This window comes from Mus caroli, unplaced genomic scaffold (genome assembly GCF_978045245.1).
Source record: "Mus caroli unplaced genomic scaffold, Mus_caroli_1 scaffold_1, whole genome shotgun sequence".
Taxonomy (NCBI): domain Eukaryota; kingdom Metazoa; phylum Chordata; class Mammalia; order Rodentia; family Muridae; genus Mus; species Mus caroli.
In genome coordinates, this window is record NW_028227256.1 from 179,596,872 (window position 1) to 179,615,361 (window position 18,490).

Here is an 18,490-nt window from a genome sequence, read left to right on the forward strand (position 1 = left end):
GTGTCATTTCTGGAAGATTTGAACTACATTATCAATGCAGGAAAGATTTCTAATATGTTTGAAAATGAGGAGCTGGATTCGATCATTATGAGAGTCGGAACCTTTGCCGAGCAGTCGACTTGCATAGAAGATAGAAAATATTTACTCTCATTATTCCAAAGGGTACTGTTTTGTGTCTTGATTTTATCAAGTTGTCATGTGTAGGCAAAGGGGGGTGTAGGGGAAGAGGGGGAGGGAAAGAGCCCACATCTGGCCAGACCTCTTGTGCTCTGGTCAGGCAGACTTGGGAGGTCTGCCTGATGCTTTCCACTTGGCTCCGGGTGGGCATCTAAGCCACTGATCCCACTCAATGGGGGCTGGACAAGGGGAAGCCCCTGATACCAAGGTCCCTGGGGTGACACCCTCGGCCCCAGAGTTATGGGAGAGAGGGCAGAGGGAGAGAGGTTCCCATGTAGGCGAGAGTCCTTAGTCCAGGCCTTAACTGGAGCACAGGAAGGCCCTTCCATCGGGAGATTAGAAGTGGCTCATTAGAGGAAAGCCTGTCTCATTGTCAAGCACAGTGGGACTTGATGAACAGAGACAGTCTATGTTTTTAGAGTTTTATTTAGAAAGGCAGGGGGAAAGAGAGAAGGTAAAAGAGAGAGAAAATGGCCATGGCCAAGAGGAGAGAAGGAGAAGAAGGAGAGAGAGAGGAAAGGCTAGAGTAAGAGGTTAGAGAGAGAGAGGAAAGGGAAAGAGTAAGAGAGTGAGAGGAGAGAGAGTAAGAGAGTGAGAGGATGAGGAGAGGAGAGAGTAAGGTGGGGCCAAGCAGCCCCTCTTTTTTTTATTATTAGATATTTTCTTTATTTACATTTCAAATGCTATCCTAGAAGTTCCCTATACCATCCCCTCGCCCTGCTCCCCTACCCACCCACTCCTGCTTCTTGGCCCTGGCATTCCCCTGTACTGGGGCATATAAAGTTTGCAAGACGAAGGGGCCTCTCTTCCCAGTGATGGACGACTAGACCATCTTCTGCTTCATATGCAGCTAGAGACACGAGCTCTGGGGGTACTGGTTAGTTCATATTGTTGTTCCACCTATAGGGTTGCACACCCCTTCAGCTCCTTGTGTGCTTTCTCTAGCTTCTCCATTGGGGGCCCTGTGTTCCATCTTATAGATGACTGTGAGCATCCATTTCTGTATTTGCCAGGCACTGGCATAGCCTCACAAGAGACAGCTATACCAGGGTCCCTTCAGCAAAATCTTGCTGGCATATGCAATAGTGTCTGGGCTTGGTGGCTGATTATGGGATGGATCCCCAGGTGGGTTAGTCTCTGGATAGTCCATCCTTTTGTCTTAGCTCCAAACTTTGTCTCTGTAACACTTTTCATGGGTATTTTGTTCCCTATTTTAAGGAGGAATGAAGTATCCACCCGTTGAATTCCAAGCAGCCCCTCTTATGGTGGGTTGTTATCTTGTTGTTGCTAGGTAACTGGGAGGAGTCTAGCCTGAGGGTCAGAAGCTTGGGACATTGTGTACATGACTAAAAGTCATGTCTCTCCTTTGGAGGCTGTGGGGGTGGTAACTTTGACTGGAGCCAGGGTTCCAGGAGACATGAGGGACCGCCTGCCGTCCCATGTAGGTGAATTATCACCACCTGGTCCCTGGGTTCCACACCTCAGCTCGACTGGAGACCAGACTGTCTGTGCATAGCCCACTGCCCCACAGTCATGGTAAATTTATATTTATAATCCTGTACATGATCTTCAAGTCGTATCTAATTCCTTTAGTTCATTCAGTGAGTTTAAAAAGAGCATCCATTTTTTAGATCCCAGAGCTAGAATCCAGATGTTTGAGGGAGACAAACAAGATGAGTAGATGCCTGGAAGCCCTGCAGCCCTTCCGGTTTTCAGCTTTACCATACTTCCGTGGCAAACAGTTGCTTGTTACCCAGAGATGTCAATGGTTTCTACCTGTTGGACTCTGAGCTAAGGGAAGTGTGCTGTCTGCTGAGACCACGCTAGCTCTGTGTATTGTTGTCAAGTGGCCCATGGAAACAGAAGGAAAGTGATCTGTGTCCTGCAGCCAGTCCTGCCAAGGACTCGGCCACAGCCGCTGAGTGCAATCTTACGATCAATTGAGTCTCACAGACAGATTTCAGCACCAGTCTAGTGTCTGTACTCTCATGCCAGGACATTGGATTGCTCCTGGCACAGAGAGACTTGCCCAACATGCAAAGCGGCATGCTGCCAAATCTAGTTTTGAATGAAATTAATAGTTACCTTAACCATAGAAAGAAAGAAAAAAGAAACTGGTGGTTAGCCTAAGACCTACACATTAGCTCCCACTGCCTTGTCATAACCTGCCAGCTCTAAGATACTCTGCCTACCATCTCTCCTTTCCCTCTTCAGCTCTAATTAGTCTGACTGCTTTCATACTCTGAGTTTCTGTAAGTTATTGAAGGCATACCACCTCAGGGGAAGTTAAGCAGTAGACTCACCGTTCTCTCTCTCTCTCTCTCTCTCTCTCTCTCTCTCTCTCTCTCTGTCTCTCTCTCTCTCTCACACACACACACACATACACGAGTTGATGTTGGGCCCACCATCCAGACATAGCAGGCACAGTCAAATGGGGCAGAAGGGCTCTGTGGGTCCCTGCGCCCTGGAAGAGCCCTGCTGGTGGCAGACAGCACACACTCAGTCTCTTAAGAGTATATCCATTTAGGAAACAGCCGAGACAAGCTTTAAATGGAATTTCCAATATAGTATCTCTCTCAAAGTAGGGAATTACATTTTAACAGCACGTATGTTCCTCGATTTCAGAGAGTATCTAAAAATCTGCATGTCTGTATGATAAGTACCACGGGACCTAACTTCCGCCATAACTGTCGAGTTTACCCCTCCATGATCAGTTCCTGCACCATCGACTGGTTCCAGCGGTGGCCCGACGAGGCCCTCCTTGTTGTGGCCAATTCCTATCTAAAAGAAAAGCTGAAAGTAGAGGACAAAGAGGTGAGCAGCTAGAGCAAGTAAAGGCTGTGGTTTATGCTTACATACGGCAGGTGAACTGTGCCTGAGCAGCCGAGGCAAGGGCAGGGGAGGGGAGGCAGTATGGGGGACAGTCAGAAGTGGGGGGGGGTAGATAATCGAACAGAGGGGTCTCTGAGTCAGGCTGTGTGATACTTGCTTTTCATCCTAACTCTTCACAATATCCATGTTTGTCCTGCCTCCTACCCCACCTTGCTCAAGGCTGTATACACCTGGGGTCACCTTTGTTACCATTTTGTACAGTAGCTCCTTTCGTGAGAATTCTGGAATCTTCTGAGTATTTCTCTTTAAAATTGTTTTTGGCAACTAGTGCTGGTGAGATGACTCAGTGGTTAAAAGCATGGGCTGCTCTTGCAGAGTACCTGGGTTTGAGTCCCAGCACCCATGTAGACGCTCACAACCATCTGTAACTCCAGATGAAGCCAGAGAATCCAGTGTCTTCTGGCTTCTATGGATACTGCACACCATGGTACATAGACATATGTGTAGGCAAAACACCCATACACATAAAAAATAACTTGCCAGGCAATGGTAGCACACACCTTTAATCCTAGCACTCGGGAGGCAGAGGCAGGTGGATCTCTGAGTTCGAGGCCAGCCTGCTCTACAGAGGGAGTCCCAGGACAGCCAGGGCTACACAGAGACACCCTGCCTCAAAAAACAAAAACGAACTTTCTTGACAATTTCACACACACACATAAGACATACTGATGGCTCTCACCCACTGCCCTCTTTCCCTCCTCCCACCTCCGACTACTCCCCTCTTCTCTACCAACCTCAGTTTCATTCCTGTGTCTGTTTGTATCTTGTGAGCACAGTGTGTGGTATCTTCAGTGGGTCTTATCCTCGAGTTCTGGTGGGCAACCAAGTGGGCTGACGAAGCCTGCATTGTTAAGGGGCCTTTAGGAGTCTCCCTGACAACCCCTTTTGCACAACAGACCATTTGGTAAGAATTCTGCGGTTCCTGGGTTCCTGCCCTGTTTTGAGTTCCTGCCCTGGCTTCCTTCCATGATGAAAAATGCTGTGGAAATGTAAGCTAGATACACTCTTTCCTCCCCACGTTGCTGTCTTCTGTCATGGTGTTTTGTTGTAGCAACAGTAACCCTGACTGAGACAAGCTCTGAGTGTTAGGCTGCGTCCCAAAGCCCTTTGGTGGCTCTAGCAGGAATGAACCTGGTATGTCATTAGTCACTTAGAGTTGCCTCCACTACCTCCGGCTTCTTCCATCTTTAAAACTCTTCGTGATCAAGGTGCCTGTCTCTCAGGCATCTCAGAATTGCTGGAGTATTTCAAGTTACTTTCATTCTCCTCTATTTATATTCTCTTGTGATTCTTAAACATTGTTGTTCTTCAGGATAAAATAAGAGAGTTTGCCCCAACATGTGTCGAAATCCACAAAAGTATGAAAGATTTGAGCGCAAAATACTTTGAAGAAACTGGAAAGCACTATTACGTCACTCCCAGTTGCTACTTTAAGTTCTTGGAGACATTTACCCACAGTCTGAAGATAAGACAAGAAGAGATGCAGACAAAGAGGTAAGGCTTTGACTAAAACAGAAATGTGTGTTTTTACATCAGTGCTTCTGTGTCTATAAAATGCCATCTATAAAAGATAGACACAAATACAAAATAATGAATTCAGATCTACCTTTCTTGGGGGGGGGCCTCGGGGCCAGCAACTACAGCGGATCATAAGGAGACAGTCTGCACCTCCCCGGCATGCATCCGGAGGCCACCCCACTATGGAGAGACTGAGGGATCTAACATGGAAAAATCAGTTCTTATTAGACTGTTTCTCAGCGATGTAGACAGTGGAAGCAAGGTGATGGCTGGAGGTGCCATTCCCAATGGCTTTGGGGCTAATACCAAAAGACAAGTGGCCAGATGCCTGCAGCACAGATGGTCAAGAACATGTGCCATACTGCCTCAAAGAGCAATATGGGTCACAGCTCTGGCTGAGAATATATAGAAAAAAAAAAAAAAAAAAAAAAAACACAAAGCAGGAAGCCTCAGGCGTGGTTAGATCCATCTTCGTCGTTGCTGATGGTGCTGTTGTGGTTGTTGTTGGACTATCTCTGACTTGTTCTTTGATAGTCTTACACATCTCCAAAGTATCTTTGACCATGCCCATCCCAGCACTCCACCTCCCTCGCCTCCAGCCTCTCTCCTTGCGTCTTCCCACAGACTCTCATATCCCTCCCTAGCCTCTTTTCTTCTTTTTTTTCTTGCTCTGAGTCCAGATAGCCCTGTTTGCTGGGAAGTTGAGTGGATCTTGTTGACGCAGGCTCGCCCACTGCATAGCTGCAGTGGAACCCGAGCGCCATGCCATGTCCTGTCCAGAAGACAGCCTTTCATGGCTCTTCTCCCAGCCTCCAGCTCTCACATGCTTTCCTCTACCTTTATAACTTTTCTTATGGTGCCGAGGACTCAGGTGTGCTAGACAAGCAGTCTGCCACTCACTGCCTCCCACTGCCCCGCATACATAACCAGAACCCAGGAGACAACGAGAATCTGTCTCGTGACAGCCCCCTGGAGAGAAAGTAAATGGATAGGAATCAGCCTTGGAATACTCCTACTCACAAATATCCAGAATTCTCACATGCCAGAACAGCAGAGCTCCAGCTGAGAGTCAGAACCAGCGCAGGTGAGTCACACCTAGATGGGCTTCAGGCCCCATAGGACAGATAACCTACTAAGAGCTCGTAGCCCATTGCAGGCCTGTTGAGCATCCAGCAAACAAGTCATTAAAATAAAAAAAACCACTTTGTCAGGCACCTTTGGACAGACTCCATTCAGGCTGTCTTATAATTCGTTGAATGAGAGTGCTGTAGTGAGGACTCCCACTGAGAAGCTAAACCACAGTCAGAAGCTCTGTACTGAGCAGAGCTCCGTCACTCAGCTGGTGTGTCTAGACATCCTGGCAGTTATTCCAGCTGGGCAGCAGGAATTATGGGTAGTCTTGTATGATGAGTACATCCCAGCCTGGCATTTACCTAAGAAGTTAGTGTAGCCTTGATCACCCTCTCCTAGCGTGGGGTCAGGGTCAGATTTCATTGACTTTTGTCAGCAACGTCAGGTGGGCATGAAAGACTGTACCAGTTCAATGCGGAGCGGTTGAGATAGTTGGAACACAGGCTAAAGAAGCCACAGTAAGTTCAGAAGTGAATCTTGCTCTCTTGCTCCAGTGGAGGTTTCTACCTTCCAGGATGTTTCCATGAGATTAAGATTTCTACTGTTCAAAATGTAAATGGAGGAATAGGTAAATTGCTCAGCTTCCCTCCAGAGCAGAGTCAAGAGATCTTCCGCTCCTCCATCTAGTGGTGTCTCCTTTCCCTCGGAAAGATTGTTGCTATCCACTCGTGGCTGGGTACCGCTGTCATTAGACTTTATGCCCAAAACGAGTCCATCTTCTTAGTGTATCCTGCCCCTTAACAAGTCGAGGTAATTCCTCCTGGCTCCTCGTTCTCTGTCAGGAATTTTCTCATGTGCTTTTTTACATTTTTAGTTGAACATTGGATTTTCCAACTTTAGACTCCTAATATGTGGTGGGTTATGTATCAGTTGACTTTCAAAGCCTGAGTTTGTATTACATCCCTAAAATATAAATGCTGCTTGACCATGATGTGCAATTCTCTATATGGTATTAAACTGGATTTCCTAATATTCGGTTATATTCTTCATACAGAGTGAGCACCCCTAGTCTGACATCTAGTACTTGGAACGCTGCCATAGAGAGCTCCTAGAGTTTGAGAGATTTGGAGATTTCAGATTAGGGATTTGCTAAACCAGGGTACCCTACATCTGAAACACTTGTGGAGTCAAGCATTGCAGCTATGGGAAAGGTCAGCCTTCTCTTTGCTTCCCCTTCAGGAATCGCTTCTACATGGGACTTTCCAAGATTCTGGAAGCAACTGTACTGGTCACAGACATGCAGGAAGAACTTTTGGTCATTGGTCCTCAAATAGAACAAAAAGCAAAGGTATTTTTAGTCTGAAATCTCTCCTGAAGGTTTTATAGTCTGATATAGCACCATGTTTGAAAGTAAAGGCCCTGCTACCAGACAAAGATGAAGTCTAACTTGAGCTTTGCCACAGTGTGGCTGTGTGACTTTGAAGAAACTACATTTTAACAATTAAATATGATCTTAGTATATAACTGTCTTAGTTAAGCTTACCATTGCTGTGATAAAACACCATAATGAAAAGCAGCTTGGGGAGGGAAGGGTTCATTTCACCTCCCAGATTTTAGTTCATCATCAAAGGAAGTCAGGACAGGAACTTGAGGCAGGAACTGAAGCAGAGGCCATGGAGGAACACTGCTTTCTGGCTTGCTCCTCATGGCTTGCTCAACACACCAAAGACTACCAGTCCACTGGTATCACTGCCCACTGTGGACTGGATGTTCCCGTTCAGACTTGCCTCCAGGCCGGTCCTGTGGAAACATCTTCTGAATTAAAATTTGTTCTTCCCAGATGGCCCTCGCTCCTATCAAGTTGACATAAAAACTAAATACCAACACTAACTATAGAAAATTACAAAAAAAAGGAAAAAAGAGTCTTTAGGTAATTAGTATATACATATAGTCCCCTTGTGGGATCCCAGTTATACCTATGTGAGACCCTTTACATAGTTATTTTCATCATAGGTGAATTGCCCGCATGTAAACATATGTGCCTAGCTCAGGAGAGAACATCAGATCCCCTGGAAATGGAGTTACAGTCGGTGAGCTACCATGTAGGTGCTGGGAATCGAACCTGGGTCCTCTGGATGAGCATCCAGCGCCCTAAACCACAAAGCCACCTCTCCAGCCCCTTGTCAACTTTCTTGATGTGTAGGAAATTATCTTTATGGTAGCCATCCTAATTCTTCTGTGACATATAAATCAGGTTAAATTTCTATAAATGATGTACTCAATTAACTATTTTGATTTCTGCTCTAAAGAAATTCTGCGTCCAAGTCCATTCTAAACAGAACCGTTTGACTTATTAGGAAAAGGAGATCTTGATGGAAAAGCTGCGGAAAGATTCGCAAATAGTCGAAAAGGTTCAGATGCTTGTGAAGCAGGATGAGGAGATTGTGGCTGAACAAGTGAAAATTGTGGAAGAGTACGCTCAGGTGAGCTGAAGCCCAGTGCCTCCAAGCTGCCGGGGCTCTGAACCTCCACAGGGAAAGGCAGCGGCCCATGGGCGATTGCGTCTCCTCTTATGCCAGCAAAGACGGTTTGAGCCCCAACTCCATACGGGAAGCTACGAAGGGAAAACAGAGAGCACAGCCATGAACAGCCCCTGCCCCAGGAGACTCACAGGCTGCATTAGAACTCGGGTAAACCTTGCCTCCGGGAGCAGCATCCACTAGGGAGACAAGCAGATCTGGGGGACAGCTGTTCAAAGGGTGCCACTCGCACTGTTAAATTTCAACACCCTCTGTCCACGTCTGTCCCTCCCAGTTACAATTCCAGCAAGGAGCCAGGATGGCATGCTAGATTAAGTTTGCTCAACTCCAGTGGGCTTAGTAGCCAATCCTTCTCGAAGAAGCAACCACATACATTGAAATAAATTGATTTACTTACCAGTGATCTCCACAAGCTGTACTCACTGGCTAACCTGCCAAGGCCTAATTCAGTCCTAGCACAAGACCTATTATGAAGCAAATGTGAATGCAGATTTCAAGTTGTTCTCTGGTAACTTCAAAATGTTCCCTTTTCACTCGTTTTCCGACAAGACCTCACTATGTGGGCCCCGCTGGCATAGAACTTGGCATACAGAACAAGCTGGCCTTGAACTCACAGAGCTCCACCTGCCTCTGCCTCTTCAACGCTGGAATTAAAGTGGCTTGGCTGTCTTCTTATCAGATCTGATGGTCTCTCCATTGCTCTTGTTGTTGTTGTATGACAGAGGGTCTCACTATGGAGCCCGAGCTAGCCTGAATCTTGCTGTGTAAACCAGGCTGGTCTCGAACTCATGAGATCAAACAGACTCTGCCTTCCAAGTGCTAGGACTGAAGGAGCCAGCCACCGTGTTCAGCCCTCTGTCAGCATCGACAGTCTCACGGCTAACAGAACCACTCCTCAAAGGACGCCCCTTACACTGTGTTTGACAGGGCTGTCCCTCAGTATCTCTGCGTCCCAAGCATGAATGGGAGTCACCAGGGATTGCATAGCACATTGCATTTCATTTACAAAACAATGTCCCTGACAGAAGCGTGTGCACACGTGACTAATTCTCACTATAAAAATTTCCCATCAACCTTCCAACTTTAGATATGAACTGTATTTATTCATGTATACTTAGGATCATGCCTTCCTTGCAGAAAACCTCCAATGAACTAAAAAATGTGCTGCCTTCTTTAGACAAGGCGATTGTGGCCCTAAATGCCCTGGATAAAAGTGATATTTCTGAATTAAGGTGAGTAATTTTCTGTCTCTTTTGAGTTAAAAGGTCTCTAAATAGAATATGTGATAAAATCTGCATTCCAATTTTATATGAATTAATTTATACTCAGTTGGTTCCTGTAAATTTTTCATTATCTGTGGTGTTTACTGTATGTTAATGGTTTTATGGCCTGCCAGTGTTTTGTGGATCCTTAAGAAAGGAAAATTACTACCCAGCCAAAAGTGTGAGCCATTTGTGATAAACTAAATTGCCATCACTGATACGTAAAACTTTACACCCTAGAACAGGTCAAGTAAAGTGTTATCCGTGCAGTTCCAAAGTTAGACCATAATGTTTATGCACCAACTCTCATTTCAGAGTGAGTGCAGAGTTCTGGGGGGGGGGGTGGCTAGCAATCTGCCACTAAAAAAAAAAAAAAAAAAAAAAGTAGACTGCAGTGCTCACACACCTCCAGGGGGTGCTATGAGAGGTCTTCTCCCTGGGGTGTCTTTTCAGATAGCATCTTGGTGTGAAGAACGGGACTGAAGAGAAATATCCAAGAAAGCCCTGAAAGAACAGAAATATGATAGGGCACAAAGACTTGAACCTCTTGATCCTGTTTTGAGTCTTTGGGTAGGATATTTTTAACGAGGTTTCCTTCTTAATAATGGAAAATCTCCAAACATGCTATCTCCAAGCATGGCAAGTGTCCCATCATTCTTCTAAAGCGGTGCTTTAAGCGGCTGCAGAGAGGATGGTTTGATGGTTAAGAGCGCTGGCTACTCTTCCAGAGGACACAGGTTCAATTCCCAGCATTCACATGGAGGCTCATAACCATCTGTAACTCCAGTTCCAGAGGATTTAACACCCTCTTTTGTCTTCCATGGGCACCAGGCTGTCATGTGGGCCACAGGCATACATGTAGGCAAAACACCCATACTCATAAAATAAACGTTTCAACTTTTTTAAGACAATAGTGTTTTAACAAAAGATATGGGAACACAGGACAAAGCCACCGTCATCTTCATCTGCTGAACACATGCTGGGATCACAGGCATGCACTGCGATGCTCAGCCTCTTACACGGGTCTTGGGAATCTAGACTCAAGTCCTTATGCTCACAAGTAAGCACTTTACCATCTGAGCCATCTCCCTGGCCCCAAACTCACCGCACGCATAACACGTTAACTCTTAGTTTCACAACAGCAGACCAGAGCATGTCATCGTTCTCAAGTTAATCTACCTAAGACTGGCAGAGCAAGAGCACAGAGGATGGACGGGGTGAGATCAGGGCTAAGGAGTGGATGGCACAAGAGCCCCAGAAGTGTGCTCAGAGCTTTTCAGGGACTGCATAAGACCAAGGTGGCTAGATCTGGGAGAAAAGTGAGTGTCAGGAGAGGGGAATGGAGTCAGAGTGCTCACAGAGGCCCAGCTTTCCCCAGCCAAGCCCCCAGAAAGTCTGCACCTTTCGACTATCTTCCAGAAGGTCCTATTCAATTAACTGCTGTTCTAATATATTCCTGACAGAATAGCCTTAATACCTATCATTCCTTTTTATTATTAATTTAAAATATGCATTTGTTGAGGAGGCAGGATATGTGCACCCGAGTGTGGGTGCCTATGGAGAGCAGAGTGTCAGATCCCATGAAATTACAGGTTACTGGACCAAGTCCTCTGCAGGAACAGTCCATGCTTTTAGTCACCAAGCCATCTCTGTAGCTCCCCACCCTCCCAGGCACCATCTGCAAGCAGTGAATCAGGTGGCTGGAGTCCTGGCACTGCCACTTTCCCCCCAACTGCACCTGAGCTTCCCCTAGGCAGCAGAATGGCAGATGAGAGTCCCACTCACTCAGCTAACACAGAGCAGCCTCGCTAAAGGCACCAGTTCAGGGGCAATCATTCTTGTGCTAGGAAGTCCCTCTCTTCTTCCTTGAACCTGAATCTCTGTCCTTGCCTTCTTTGCCTGTGCTGTGTTGTTTGTAAAGATTCCCCTGTGTGATGTTAGCACTGTAGATAGACACTGATTGAGACACAACAAAAAGTGGTTTGCAATGCTTCAGTGAAGATCCTCTTATCTGAACTTTAGACACAAATCCCAATCTAACCCCCGGCCCCAAAGCTGTTAGGTCAGTACCTTTTGTGCTGGGATGAGGATAAAGTAAAACCATGAGATATGTTTATGGACAGTCAGGGATGGTCCTTAAATCACAAGGACAGGGCTGACTTGCAGTATGCACAGGCACACACAATGCTTCTGTGGCATGGTCATCAGGAAGCCAACTAGAATGGCACAGGAAGTTCCTGACTTCAAATGAGTCTGCATCGGGTACTTTCATAACAAAAAGACTTAGTCTCTAGCACAGATGGTTCTCAGTGTTCAATTTCATGCATTTGACCTTCCTAAGGCAAAAAATATCCAGGTACGAAAAACACTAAACTTTTTAAAAAATAAACAAGTTGTAAAATGTGGCTATGTTGACTGCTGGTATTCCTTATCAAAATGGTTGTTAAATTATGTATGCGTGTGTGGTCTCTCTTATATGTGAAAGTAGATAGATAGATAGATAGATAGATAGATAGATAGATAGATAGATAGATAATGGAAGCAGAAGGGAGCTGCCTGAAGAAAGAAGGACTGGTGAGAGGGGGAAAAAGAGGACATGAAAGTATATTGGAAGTGAGAAAAAGCAAAATGCAAACTACACAGGAAAATTTCATAATGAAACCCATTATTTTGTAGGCTACATTAAACTTTTAATATAAATAAAGTCTAAACATCTACGCATGTAACCTCCTGGGATTGCTTCCAGGGGGGATATGATTTTTATCTTAAAGCTGATTAGATGCTCATCCTGTCTTTCAGAGTCTACACTCGCCCTCCCTACCTTGTTCTGACGGTCATGAACGCCGTGTGTATCCTTCTAGAAAAGAAGCCTAACTGGGCGACAGCAAAGCTGCTGCTTTCAGACACTAGCTTCCTAAAGCGACTAATTAACATCGACAAGGACAGCATCCCTGACAAGGTACAGCGCTGACAGCTAGGGGTGCACACTCGCTGGGTCCGTGTTTACAGAGAAAAGTAAAAATGGATTTAAAAATGAAATGTATCACACATGGAAGATGGTGTATGAGTTAAAGGGGGGCTGGCAGGATGATAAGGGGCTAAAGGGCTCCTCATCAGGCCTGGCTTGAACCCCAGGATCCACATGACAGAAGGCAAGAACTGTACTACATAAATACATAAATGAAGTTCTAAAACAAGAGCAAGACAGCCAAGTTCATGGTTTCCTCCTGGAAGTGTTCTTCTGCAATCTTCATATTAAAACAGAGATAACATGAAGCAGCCAATCACAGTCAACCAGCGAATCATGGTAGTCTCTGCTACTGGAACCAGAGTCCCACATCAGGAAAATGAAGTGTTTGACAGAATGTTAGAGTGATATTCATTCTTGAATTAATGTAGCAATTCACTCTCTAAAGAGTAATTAATGGGCTGGAGAGATGGCTCAGTGGTTAAGAGCACTGACTGCTCTTCCAAAAGCCCTGAGTTCAAATCCCAGCAACCACATGGTAGCTCACAACCATCTGTAATGAGATCTGACGCCCTCTTCTGAAGACAACTACAGTGCACTTACATATAATAAATAGATAAATCTTAAAACAAACAACAAGTACATATGAAAAACCTTTTAAAAAAATAATCGACAAGTATAGTCCCCTGTAGTTTTGTTTAAATACATCTGAAACAAAAATTGCTCTTATAAAGAAGTGACTAAAACCTACCTAGCAGCACTCAGAGTGATCAGAAGATGTTGACAGTGGCAGGGTGAGAGAGCCATGTGCATCTGAATTGTTCAGGAAAGTAGAGCTGTTCTCAGGCAGGAGAGGAGATGCCTAGACAGAAAGCGAGACAGAATCCAAGTCTGAGAAAGACTCTGTACCATGTATGGCTCCTAAAGGCAGGTGAGAAAATCCGTGCACTTAAGTACAGATTAGCCAAAGGGGATGGGCATCGTCTCCTCAAAGAAAAGCACACTAAGGGATTCAGACCTCCTACACATGAAGGTTTCCTAAGCTGCAGTTCCTTTTAAATCTTCTCAAAGTCACAGCAACAGCGACAATAACAGGGGCTCAGTAGAAAGGCTTCCTAACCTAGGGCCACTTGGCACCCTAGATAAAGCTGTGTGTCTTTAACCACAGCAGTGAAACTTGTCCTGGGAGGAATAACCAACCCCCTAATGTACATGTCATGTGACACGTTCTCCCTAGGTGTTCTTGAGGCTCAAGAAGATTTTAAATCTGCCTGATTTCAACCCCAACAAGATTGCTATGGTTTCTGTGGCTTGTTGCTCCATGTGCCAATGGGTGATTGCGTTGAATAACTACCATGAAGTACAGAAGGTACGCCTTGCTTCCTGATTCTCCATGGGTGATGATGTACAAGGGACCCAGCACAGTTCTGAAAGTAACTGGTACTTAGCAGTGCTCAACTGAACCTCCACTGCCTGCCGAAACCCATATGTCTTTCCTGTCTCATGCTCATTCACCTAGACTCAATGCTCCTTTTAAATGTGTCCTATGAAAACTGTGGTACACTTCTATTTGTTTTATTTAGTATTTAGTCCACAACAAACTGCATCCCTTCAGTGCATATATAAAATTCCAGGAAAGTTTGTTTTAAAGACTGATACCTGTGTCTCTCAAGTATCAGACATTTTAAACCACAAGCCTAACTGTTTGACCCCTTGGGTGTTTTACTCTTGTGAAGGTGGTGCGTCCTAAGCAGGCACAAGTGGCAGAGGCTCAGAACGTCCTTCAGATTGCAAAGCAGAGGTTGTCTGAGAAGCAAAGAGGTTTACAACTGGTAAGATTTGGGGGCTTTAGGGTTTTTTTTAATTTCTTTACTACTTGTTAAATTCACAATCACTTTAAGAACTATGTAACATCTCCAAGGAGCAGTCAACAACACCTCAGGGCTGAGGGTATTGCCCAGCAATAGCACACTTGTCTAGTAGCACATGGGCCTCAGCTTCCACTCCTAGCACAGCAAGGCTGTGATGGGGAGAGGCCATTGTTTCAGCAGAGCTTACTCACCCAAAATAAAACAGGGAAAATGGTATAGTTAGGGATGGAACTGTGAGGACTAAGTAATATAGGTATACTGTGCAAAGCTCTCCATCCCTGCTACATAATAATTAACAGCCATGTTACTGATAAGCATCGCATATCACCATTTCACCAAATTTCTGTAACTTTGGTCAGCAAAACTGTGAGCATGGATTTGAATACTCCTCATTCAGTCACACTTATTCCTCAGATAGCCAGAGCTAGAGTTAATGGCGATCCTCACCTGACATTTGACACAGTCAGAGCAGATGATGAACTGTGTAATTCACATGGCAAACTCTCTTGTTCAAGTGTTGTGCCTCGTTCTGGGCAGAGCAGATTGCATGGAGAGTGTGTGTCCACTCTCGGAGCTGCAGGGTTGGCATTAGACACACACACACAATACATATAATGTCCATCCACACCACCACCTGAGTCAGAAGCTAAACAGTCTGACACCACCCAAAGGCAGCAAGGACACCTTAGCTTCTCCCAGAAACAGATTTACAACACACAGTAGGAACTCAGTGGGTCTGCTCAACAAGTTTCTTAAGTGCAAATTCCGTGCTACTGCCTGAGCTATAGTTAAAGCCGCTGGCTTTACACCTTTTATGGGAATGTCCTGATGCATACTATCTTCCATTGCAAATATCTGCCTTTTGTCTATCTGGACTTGGATGTTGAAAATACTTCTGAAAATTCTAAAGAACCCTGGGAAATAGGTCTAGAATTTACTAGTCACCCACACGCTCATCGGAACATCCTTTAGGAAGTACAGTGCCCACCATATAACTGTATGTTTAATTTCACAGTTATGCCCTGTACTTTAAATAACCGGTCATGAGTAGCCAGGGAAAACAGGAGACATGAACAAGCAAAGACAAAGCTAAAAGTAGAGACGAGGGGCTGAGGCAGTGACTAATCACTGCCCTTACAGAGACCCTGAGTTTTGTTCCCAGGTCCTACATCAGTCAATGTCAGGGGATCTGATGCCCTCTTCTGGCCTCCATGACAGCTGCACAGGTGTGCACATACCCACACACAACACACACACACACTTAAAAATTAGTCCTACCACAGACAGCTCATAATGGATATATTTTTACAAAGTATATTTTTGTAAAGTTTAGGTTCATACTTTTATAAAAATAATATCTATAAAATAAGGAAAAATTTACAGATCATAGCAAATACAATTCTGTTTATATAATTTTATGTATATAACATATACTTATATGTTACATAAGTTAGATATATAGTTTCACACTATATCTACAAAAATCATACCAATATATTTACACTTATATACACACACACACACCATATTCAAGATTTCATGTCATACCCTCTGTGTTAGCTTTTTATCATTATTTCAGAAACCTGACATACTCAAATATATAAAGTCAAGACAAAAAAGGTTGGTTTTTACTCCAGTTTAGTCCATGGTCATTTGACCCTGCTTCTTTGGGCCTGCGTGGCACAGTACACCCTGTGGGAACAGAGAGGCCTACTCCCTTCACAATGGCTAGAAAGCAGCTTGGGGTAAAAAGAAGGACTGGGGGCTCTGATAACGCCTCAGACGGGCAGACGAGCATGCTGCCAGTTAACTAACCTCCCTCTGGAGGTCTCATCTGCTAAAGGTTCCTTACCTCCTAACAGTACCAAAGGTTGGAGAACCACATTCTATACTTGGACCACAGCACCAGCAAAGCATGGTTTCTGTGGGTTTCTATGGGTGGCCTACAAGCTGTCTCAGGCTCAGTTCATCCCTATGTCCTAACTTGTCTATTCCTCAGGTCTGCTCAGCACATTTGGAGCAGGGAAGGTCAGCTGTTTTCTTTCTTTATTTGAAACAGTCATCCAGGGTATGCTCTCTGGGTAATTGACAATGACTTTGAATTTATGACGCTCCCTCCTGTATCTAGCTCCTGAGCACAGGCTGGTGTGTCAGTGTACCTGGTTTCATACGGCACCAAAAATTAGTCGTAGATGCTCTTGCACCAAGGAGAGCTTCCCACCAGCTGAGCTACACCCCCAGCCCTCAGCCATTTTGTTTTTAAGAGTCCAAATTTAGCTATGGCATAGGGCTATCTTTGTGAAGAAATAGCTTTAAGATGGTGAGTCTTTGAATGCTTAGGATGTTGAGAGGGGCTTTCTTAGAAAGCAGGCAGCATTTCAAAGTACTGCGGGGTGGAGGGTCATTCACGCAATCCATGTGGGGAGGTTTCCTACATGCGCATGTGCGCATGTGCGTGTGGGGAAATATTACATGCTAAGGCAAGAGAGGCGACAGGCAAACCTTTTGTGACAGACACTGAGTGAGACTCAATGACTGACGACTGGTGGACTGTCTTTCAGATTGAAGAACATCTGCAGTTCTTGCACACGTCCTACAGAGACATTGTTACTGAAAAGCATCAACTGGCATATCGGAAAAAGCTGGCCACCAAGCGCCTCCAGTGCGCATCCGTCCTGCTGACCGTCCTGGAGGACGAGAAGGCATGGCTTCCCTTGGCCTTTTACTCCCTCTACTCGTTCTCATGGGGTTCAACAAACCTGGGGTTCTACCCCACTCCTCCTAGAGCTGTCTCAGTACCCAACTGCCTATTACTCAAAAAGGGGGGGGGGGGCTCGCCTCCCCTGTCGCTAAGGCAGCAGCGTGTTCGTTTGTGTGTCCTGAGGCCCAGGGAAACCTTTCAGGGACAGCATCATGAGTTTTCCTCCCCAGCTCTGGCAGAATGCAGGCTAAGTGTGTGGGTGCAGACAACACAGAGCAGGTGTTGTTAGAAGGGAAAGGGAACGCTCTCTTGTTCTGTCGGTCTTCTGGCCCCTTTCATCTAAGTTTCAAATGTTTCTATCTCCTCCTAGTAAAGCTGGCTAAAATCCTTGATTTAGTCACACCCCCCATCCATCTCAAAGGATATTACAAAATCCCCAAGATAACTCTACTTTGTTATAATTATTTAAATGCATCTATTGTGGAAAGCACTCTAAGTACAGAGATGGGTTGTGATACAAATATATTGCGTCACATCAACCAAGGGAGACTGCCATCCTAAAACCCGACTGGTATCCCTAAGGGTCCAGTGGCTGCTAGGAGCTGGGGAGTACCAGCGCCCTTCCTGGTCTCAGCTTCTGTTACCCGAGCTTTAGCCAGTGACCCAGCAAGCACGTGCATGGTCTTCTGCACTCCTCTGAACATGAAATCAGTGGCATTTTTTTTTTGAAACTTTAAAAGAAAATTTTTTTGTTTGTTTGTTTGTTTTGAGATAGGGTCTCACTCTGTAGCTCTGGCTGGCCTGGAATTAACTACAGAAGCCGATGCTGGCCTTGAACTGACAAACTGGATGCCTGCCTCTGTACATCACCATGCCTCGGGGGTATCTTTACGGGGCAGGGGGATGATGAAGTGTCAAGATAAAGTATCTGTGGGCAGTGAATACACAGCGAGGATAGGGGGAATGATGGTGCACCAATAATAATAGAATGTGAGTTTGCTTGCTTGGTAGTTTTGTGAGACACGTTCTCATGATGGTGCCAAAGCTAGCCTTGATCAGGACTAGTTTTCCTCTCAGAAAACAGATCTCTGGCAGGAGGCAGGGTAAGAGTTTTGTAGTCTGTCTACTTCTGTTTCAAAGCAAACAGAATTCTTGTTTTATCTGAATGAGATTTTTCTCCTGATCTCTATAAGAAACTGGCTTGCCAGGTAGTTTCAGGCAGCATGCGACACAACCCCAGGGAAAGCCGTCTTCCAACTCTGACACCAGGACTGGAGGTCAGTGTTCCCTCTTGAGTGCTGAGTTTGCAGATATGTGCCACCACGCCCATCCTGGCCAGTTTTAAATGTTATTCACTTGAGAATGGTAATAGCAATGATAGCTCCAATGTAGAGACCATTCATTTTTAAAGTGTCCCATAGCACCAGGCTACCAAGATGGCCCAGTGAGGCAAGTGCCTGCCCAAAGTATGAGAAACTGAGTTTAGATCA

The 18,490-nt window shown here is 45.3% G+C and overlaps 1 protein-coding gene across 1 annotated transcript in view; it reads left to right on the forward strand.

Annotated features, from left to right (window-relative positions):
- Positions 1-18,490, forward strand: part of Dnah14 (dynein axonemal heavy chain 14) — a 258,755-nt gene that overhangs the window by 186,156 nt on the left and 54,109 nt on the right. Inside the window, exons 56-65 of the mRNA XM_021185047.2 lie at positions 1-162; positions 2,803-2,991; positions 4,382-4,563; positions 6,898-7,006; positions 8,016-8,141; positions 9,336-9,430; positions 12,260-12,419; positions 13,666-13,797; positions 14,165-14,260; positions 16,861-17,001. Of these exons, the coding sequence (XP_021040706.1) occupies positions 1-162; positions 2,803-2,991; positions 4,382-4,563; positions 6,898-7,006; positions 8,016-8,141; positions 9,336-9,430; positions 12,260-12,419; positions 13,666-13,797; positions 14,165-14,260; positions 16,861-17,001 (1,392 nt within the window). The remainder of the gene's footprint in view (positions 163-2,802; positions 2,992-4,381; positions 4,564-6,897; positions 7,007-8,015; positions 8,142-9,335; positions 9,431-12,259; positions 12,420-13,665; positions 13,798-14,164; positions 14,261-16,860; positions 17,002-18,490) is intronic.